The 8,948-nt window shown below is 34.5% G+C and overlaps 3 protein-coding genes across 3 annotated transcripts in view; all 3 read right to left on the bottom strand.

The window, feature by feature from the left end:
- The window catches only part of Zpr1 (zinc finger protein Zpr1), a 152,079-nt gene that overhangs the window by 72,469 nt on the left and 70,662 nt on the right, over nt 1–8,948 (bottom strand). The window lies entirely within an intron of this gene.
- Nucleotides 6–2,298, bottom strand: LOC149475289 (uncharacterized). The gene has a single exon (XM_089713954.1). It carries the CDS (start codon nt 2,036–2,038, stop codon nt 827–829), a length of 1,212 nt encoding a protein of 403 aa, XP_089570080.1. The 5' UTR covers nt 2,039–2,298; the 3' UTR covers nt 6–826.
- On the bottom strand, nt 3,506–5,406 carry LOC149475290 (uncharacterized). The gene has a single exon (XM_089713961.1). It carries the CDS (start codon nt 5,100–5,102, stop codon nt 3,894–3,896), a length of 1,209 nt encoding a protein of 402 aa, XP_089570087.1. The 5' UTR covers nt 5,103–5,406; the 3' UTR covers nt 3,506–3,893.

Below are 8,948 nucleotides of genomic sequence, written 5' to 3' on the forward strand. Positions count from 1 at the left end.
GGAAAAGAAAACAAATAATTGCTTCAAATAACTGTTTATTTGCACAATAATAAAACTCTTTATTTACAAAATTTAAAACCTTACGTAACTATTCGTAATTTCAAATATGTATAAAATAACTAGCGGCCCGCCCCGGCTTCGCCCGTGGTACATATGAAAAATAGATGTTGGCCGATTCACAGACTTACCCGATATGCACAGAAAATTTCATGAGAATCGGTCCACCCGTTTCGGAGGAGTATGCAGACTAACATTGTGACACGAGAATTTTATATATAAGATAATAAAAACACTATGGTGTTGGAGTCATTGTGTTCCCGCCAAAAATTAATAATGCTATATTAATCAAGATATTAATATATAAACCAATTAAAGAATATTTTGACATAAGCCACAGATAAAAAATTATTTTAAACTTCATCCTGTGCTCATTTTACTTGTATATGGGCCGATTTTTCAATTCTTGGTTAAAATTTATCCGTCCAATAAAGTATTTCACGAACATTTTAAAATGTCACCTGTAAACTGTCATAAACGGACAATTAGAATACATTTTAGGAATGGTAGTTTAATACGTTATTCAATGAATAAGTCACCAAGGATTGAAAAATCAGCCCTTAAAAAATGACCGTAACGCCAACAGTGTGTTAACTTTAAATACAAAATATTTTTTCAGCCTTGAGAAATTCAGAATAATTTGAGCGCGCTTCCCTAGAATGTACCTATTCACTCTCTTCTTGAAGACCTCCAAATTGTACTCATCGGAGAACATACATAATTGTTTTTTTTTTTTTTTTTTCTTGTTCATACTGAATTATTCCAAAATTCAAACACCAATAATAGTCTCTTCATGCACTCGTCTAATATGTATCCTCAAATGTGCTTTAGATTTATAAATCCCCTCACAAATATTACATTGCGCCAAGTTATGTACAACGTGCGTCAATTTGTGTTGTGATAAATACCGTTTGGACGCGAACTCTCGACCGCAGAGATCACATGTCTGTTTCCCCTTAGTATAATGTACTGCATACTTATGTACCTTTACATGGATCGCCGATTTGAACGTCTTTTCACAGACATCACACGCTTGCTCCGCTTCCTTTGGAGGATGCGTCGTTCGCATGTGACATAGAAACAAGACTTTATTGGAGAATGTTTTGAAGCAAATTGCGCATGTACTACATTCAGGCTCGTTTATCAGTTCGGGTAAATCGTTGTAGGTTATGTGGTTGTTCAAATCGTCTTCAGGTATGTTGTGGCACACTCGGAGGTGTTCCTTCGCGATAGCCGGAGTTTTGTATGACTTATGGCAGATGAGGCAACGCGGTTGTCTGACTGGGTGCACGTTGTTCATGTGATTCTTGTATTGTTTGTATGACATAAATATCAAATCGCAAGGGCATTTGTACTCTATATCGTCTGTCGCGTGCGCGTAGGTGATATGTTTCTTCAGAAGCGACTCGATTCTAAATATTTTGTCACAGTGCGGGCATTGAATGTTGTCCTGTATTGTATGCATGTTACGTATGTGTACTTTGAGTTTCCGCTGTCCGTTACATACTTTATCACAATGTGGACAAGCTATTGGAGTGACGTCGCGATGCGTATAATATACATGGTTGTCTAGCCGACGTTTGTTTAGAAATACCTTACCGCATTCCTTGCAATTCACTTCCTTATCGTTCCTGTGCACTGCGTGAATGTGATTCCAGAGGTTCCCTCTTGATTTGAACACACGAAAGCATTGCGAACACTCGGCAGTCTCTGCTCCTTCCAAGTGTACAGTTCGTAGATGTTGCTTCAAGTTCGCTTGGTTTTTCAACGTTCGATCGCATTTTGGACATGGCACTCTATTTCTCTTACCCTCTGAGTTCACTTTATCAGCAGAATCATCCTCTGGCTCTTCGGAATCACTTTCGTCAGCGTCTTTTATGTTTTGCGTGTCTATATTCGCTTCTACGCTAAACGGTTCTTCTTTTACCTCTATTTGCACAAATTCAGGTTTCACTGTTATTTCCTCTGTTTCATTCTCCATTTTATGCGATTCCGCAATCCCTTTAGTTGTAAGCGTTTTCTTTGTTGATAAGATCTTGATAAGGTTTCGAATGTTTTTAATATAACAGAGCCTTTACGATCTGTAGGTTTAAAGTCAAATTACGATGAAATATTACGGAATCTATATTTTGAATAACTCAAACTCGCACATAATTGAAACTATTGTTAAATACTCGATTTCTTCAAAAATTCCATAAAAACAATCCAAAAATATTATAGTGTACTGTGATTACTGATTAAGTCAATATGACAGCTATGAGCTAAGACATTAGACAGCGACAGCCGACAGGACCAGATCTGTCAATTAACAAACTTTGACATTTAACTTTTTTTATTGTTTGTACATAGTTCAAATACGGGCTTAATTTACTTTCGAATACCTACTGTTAACTTTTTCAATTATTTAATTTTGGTTCAATGTTCAAAGTACAAATGCACATTTTGAAATATTTTGATACTACTGAGAGAGAATGAACCTGTGGAATGAAACTGTATTATTTGAGTTCATAGAATTTTAATTAATAGACCGTATAAAATGTTCTTATCAAAAATGCATTCTAATGATTCTATTCTAGTTTATCTTAAGTTTATAACAATTCGACGGACAGAAAGACGAGACTCGGTAGAGGATTTTAAGCAGGTATATTATATACTAGCTTTCCGCCCGCGTTGTCTAGTAACTTTGGCCAACCCTTTTAATAATTTCTATCGACATGAAATATTAATTATTCATTTTCAAGTGTCTAAAGTCTAAACAGTTTAATTTTATTGTCTCTGGTAATTACAGAAATTAGATTTAAAATCCTTCAATAGTTTATATTACCTGGATATACCTAGTCTTTTTTGCATTAGTACTTATACCCTGGCTGTTACATAGGTACATAAATCAAAAATTCATATTAAAACTGAACTAATAGTAATAGTTGCATACATAGTATACCTACTATTGTGTTATTAGTCTGTAGTAATAGCCATGCAATGCCAGCATATATTATGTACATTAAAAAATATTGGAAAAGAAAACAAATAATTGCTTCAAATAACTGTTTATTTGCACAATAATAAAACTCTTTATTTACAAAATTTAAAACCTTACGTAACTATTCGTAATTTCAAATATGTATAAAATAACTAGCGGCCCGCCCCGGCTTCGCCCGTGGTACATATGAAAAATAGATGTTGGCCGATTCACAGACTTACCCGATATGCACAGAAAATTTCATGAGAATCGGTCCACCCGTTTCGGAGGAGTATGCAGACTAACATTGTGACACGAGAATTTTATATATAAGATAATAAAAACACTATGGTGTTGGAGTCATTGTGTTCCCGCCAAAAATTAATAATGCTATATTAATCAAGATATTAATATATAAACCAATTAAAGAATATTTTGACATAAGCCACAGATAAAAAAATTATTTTAAACTTCATCCTGTGCTCATTTTACTTGTATATGGGCCGATTTTTCAATTCTTGGTTAAAATTTATCCATCCAATAAAGTATTTCACGAACATTTTAAAATGTCACCTGTAAACTGTCATAAACGGACAATTAGAATACATTTTAGGAATGGTAGTTTAATACGTTATTCAATGAATAAGTCACCAAGGATTGAAAAATCAGCCCTTAAAAAATGACCGAAACGCCAACAGTGTGTTAACTTTAAATACAAAATATTTTTTCAGCCTTGAGAAATTCAGAATAATTTGAGCGCGCTTCCCTAGAATGTGCCTGTTCACTCTCTTCTTGAAGACCTCCAAATTGTACTCATCGGAGAACATACATAATTGTTTTTTTTTTTTTTCTTGTTCATACTGAATTATTCCAAAATTCAAACACCAATAATAGTCTCTTCATGCACTCGTCTAATATGTATCCTCAAATGTGCTTCAGATTGATAAATCCCCTCACAAATATTACATTGCGTCAAGTTATGTACATGCGTCAATTTGTGTCGTTTTAAATACCGTTTGGACGCGAACTCTCGACCGCAGAGATCACATGTCTGTTTCCCCTCAGTAGAATGTACTGTATACTTATGTACCCTTACATGGGACGCCGATTTGAACGTCTTTTGACAGACATCGCAAGCTTGCTCCGCTTCCTTTGGAGGATGCGTCGTTCGCATGTGACTTTGAAACAAGACTTTATTGCAGAACGTTTTGAAGCAAATTGCGCATGTACTACATTCAGGCTCGTTTATCAGTTCGGGTAAATCGTTGTAGGTTATGTGGTTGTTCAAATCGTCTTCAGGTATGTTGTGGCACACTCGGAGGTGTTCCTTCGCGATAGCCGGAGTTTTGTATGACTTATGGCAGATGAGGCAACGCGGTTGTCTGACTGGGTGCACGTTGTTCATGTGATTCTTGTATTGTTTGTATGACATAAATATCAAATCGCAAGGGCATTTGTACTCTATATCGTCTGTCGCGTGCGCGTAGGTGATATGTTTCTTCAGAAGCGACTCGATTCTAAATATTTTGTCACAGTGCGGGCATTGAATGTTGTCCTGTATTGTATGCATGTTACGTATGTGTACTTTGAGTTTCCGCTGTCCGTTACATACTTTATCACAATGTGGACAAGCTATTGGAGTGACGTCGCGATGCGTATAATATACATGGTTGTCTAGCCGACGTTTGTTTAGAAATACCTTACCGCATTCCTTGCAATTCACTTCCTTATCGTTCCTGTGCACTGCGTGAATGTGATTCCAGAGGTTCCCTCTTGATTTGAACACACGAAAGCATTGCGAACACTCGGCAGTCTCTGCTCCTTCTAAATGTACAGTTCGTAAATGTTGCTTCAAGTTCGCTTGGTTTTTTAACGTCCGATCGCATTTTGGACATGACACTCTGTTTCTCTTACCCTCTGAGTTCACTTTAACAGCAGAATCATCTTCTGGCTCGTCGGAATCACTCTCCTCTGCGTCTTTTATATTTTGCGTGTCTGTATTCGAATCTCCGATAAACGGTTCAACTTTTACCTCTATATGCACAAATTCAGGTTTCACTGTTATTTCCTCTGTTTCATTCTCCATTTTATGCGATTCCGCAATCCCTTTAGTTGAAAGCGTTTTCTTTGTTGATAAGATCTTGATAAGGTTTCGAATGTTTTTACTATAACATAGCCTTTACGATTTGTAGGTTTAAAGTCAAATTACGATGAAATATTACGGAATCTATATTTTGAATAACTCGCACATAATTGAAACTATTGTTAGACACTCGATTTCTTCAAAAATTCGATATAATAGTAAGCAATCCAAAAACATTACGTTTTAAATTTATTGTACTGTGATAAAGTCAATATGACAGCTATGAAGTATGAGCTAAGTCAGCGACAGCCGACAGGACCATGACAGGACCAGATATTCTGTCAAGTAGGTACTATGATATATAAAAAAGCTAATAAAATTTGACATTCTGTTTTTCATTGTTTCTAGCACGGGTTTCTAGTTAATAAAAATTTACCTAACGATTACCTACAGACTTAGATCATTAAGTAATGGATAACACACGCAGGCGTTTCCTCTTTTGCCGAGGTATAAGATTATTCGAATCGAAAAATCTTATGCTTTCATAAAAACTACTTGCGTAATCGATTACGAACACTCTGCGTATTCGTAAAACATCGAAAGGACGTCTGCGAGTGCTCCGCTAAAAATGCCGTTTTGCACTGTCAAGTCTTGCAGAAGCAATTCAAACATGTCGAATATTAAAAAAGATGGAATAACCTTTCATTTGTGTATATTTTTTTATTTTTTTAACGTACATTTCTAATTAAATGCAATTTCTAATAATCGTCGATGTATCGTTTAGCGATATGATCAAGACAAATAATCGAGTCATGTGTTTACTTGATCATTGATGCGGCCTCACGAGACTATCATGGAAAGAAAATATACAATTTTAATCTTTATGAACTGAGAGATAAAGTTGAATTTAAAACGCGATATTGAACCGCATTCCCCACGAGACTATAAAGCGATGTAGCGAGACTATCTTGAAGAGAAAATATACAAATTTAATCTTTATGAACTAAGCGATAAAGTTGAATTTAGAACGCGATATTGAACCGCACTCCCCACGAGACTATAAAGTGATGTAGCGAGACTATCTTGAAGAGAAATTCAAATTTAATCTTTATGAACTTAGTGATAGAGTTGAATTTAAAAACTCGTCGTTTAAAAGGTCGTAAATTTTTACGACTTTCTTAGTGACGGACTGCTTTTAAGTTGAACGTCGATAAAAAAATATTTTTCTTAGTATAATTTGAAATGAGATGAGAATTAATCTTTATTATATTACAATTTTACACAACTGCATAAAAAGGAGTATAATGTTTATTTTGTAAGTCTTGTATATATTTATTAAAATTTACGCTCGGTTACTTTTAACTGGCAGAACATTTTAATGGTACGGAACCCTTCGTGCGCGAGTCCGACTCGCATTTAGCCGTTTTTTTTGTAATGTTAATCTTGTAACCTTTCTATTATGTAATCTATATTACTAATATTATAAAGCTGAAGAGTTTGTTTGTTTGAACGCGCTATTCTCGGGAACTACTGGTCCGATTTGAAAAATTCTTTCGGTGTTAGATAGCCCATTTATCGAGGAAGGTTATAGGCTATATATCATCACGCTACGACCAACAGGAGTGCAGCCACGGGGGTGAAACCGCGCGGAGCAGCTACTTTGTTTATATGTATGTATTAATATTGCGTATATTTCAGATTTACAAAAAATCCTGCTTTAAGGCTAAGGTGGATTGAATGCTGTGGGAGAAAATCAGAATGGACACCTCGGTACAGAAATAATAAAATTTTCTGGAACGATATTTATTTTATTGAATATAATATGTGATGTGTTGAATAAATACATATTCAAATACAAATAAAATGGCGTTTTATTGTTTTTTCGTATGCATATAATAATGATGAAAACGTTACAAATGACCTGTGTAGTATTTTTTATGAATATAATATTAATGTTATTTCTAATTTCAACAAAATTATTATTTTTGTAATATCGATATGGTTACATCCCTTTAGAGCGATTGTATTATTACGTATATGTACAGAGATTTTTCTGTGTAATCGATGTATGTGTGCAAAAACATGCTAGTCTGTTAATTTTGTAATAGTTTGAGTTTGTAAAGACACAAATTATTTTTGTGAATGTGTGATTGTGTTTCAAAGTGTGAGTTACCCTCCCCGCACCAAAATCGGCAGAAAGTTTAGTTAGAACATTTGCCAGCGTGCTCCATCCATTACTTAATGATCTAAGCCTACAGAGTACAGACTGTTAACTTTTCTATTCTGAAGTCGACATTATATTTTACTCCTGTGATTTACTTAATTTTGGTTCAATGTTCAAACTAAGAACAAATGCACATTATGAAAATGTTAATATTTTGATACTACTGAGAGAGAATGAACCTGTGGAATGAACTGTAGGTATTATTTGAGTTCATAGAATTTTAATTAATAGACCTATAACACAGGCCTATAACACAGACCGTATGAATTAATGTTCTTAAAAAAATGCATTCTAATGATTCTAGTTCATAACAATTTGAACGAGTTCCCGCCAAAAAATGCTGAACATTGAAGTTTCATAGCATGCCGAAAACTTAATAAATAATTATATCTTCAATCATCACACACGTCGAGAACGACGAATACAATTGCTATTTCAATATTATTTTCACTAAGGAGCGTGCAGTCGTTTTTGAGTTTCGACTCACGGACAGACAGATGAGACTCATAAATTATATCCTAAAACGTTCCTCGTGAATCACTCTATTAAAAAAACTTCATCAAAATAAGTTGCGTAGGTAGGTAGTTTTAAAGATTTAAGCGTACATAGGGACATAGGGACAGAGAAAGCGACTTTGTTTTATACTATGTAGTGATTGTAATGAATAGTGATTATGTATAACTTTAAGAACATTATAGACTTTAATCCACCTTTAATCTTTAACATGATGACTTCGTCCGCGTTGTCTAGTAACTTGGCCAACCCTTTTAATTATTTCTATCGGCTAAGTACTTATAGGTTCCTGCTTCAAGCAAAAATTCATATTAAAACTGAACTATTTAACGCATTTCATTAAAGAAACGAATCTTAAATGGCGGCGCTTATCATTCCCTCTCGCTTACACACGGCCGTACAGTATGCAAAAAAAATAGGGAAAAATAAAATCACTAAAATGTATTTGATTTTCCCTATAATAGTTTTTATCATAAATTTACAATAACAATTATGTATTTGCGATAGTAATTATTAAGTAATGTTTTATTGTATTTGACATAATATTATGTTCTTTGGGAAAAGTTGTTCGGTTTTATGGGCTCAATGCTCATTACGAGTATTATGGAGATTTTGTTGCATTCTGTATACGAAAATATTATAATTCATATAAATACACAAATACCATAACAAAACAGTTTGTCAACAAACAATTAATTGAAATTATTTATAAAATAACTAGCGGCCCGCCCCGGCTTCGCCCGTGGTACATATGAAAAATAGATGTTGGCCGATTCTCAGACTTACCCGATATGCACAGAAAATTTCATGAGAATCGGTCCACCCGTTTCGGAGGAGTATGCAGACTAACATTGTGACACGAGAATTTTATATATAAGATTATCCATTTACGTTATTTTTATTTTCTTTTTTGCTGACCCTACCATATGTCGGTGCCAGCTTTGGCCGTCATTGATTCGTTTCTTTAATGAAACGCGTTATAGTAATAGTTGCACAGTGCACACGTAGTAAATTATTATTGTGTTATTAGTCTGTAGTAATAGCCATGCAATGCCAGCATATAATATGTACATTAAAAAATATACTTCGTTGGAAAAGAAAACAAATAATTG

This window comes from Colias philodice, chromosome 31, assembly GCF_061535455.1.
Source record: "Colias philodice isolate Cphi_HAF_F1 chromosome 31, ilColPhil1 Martin Lab GWU primary, whole genome shotgun sequence".
In the NCBI taxonomy this organism is placed as follows: domain Eukaryota; kingdom Metazoa; phylum Arthropoda; class Insecta; order Lepidoptera; family Pieridae; genus Colias; species Colias philodice.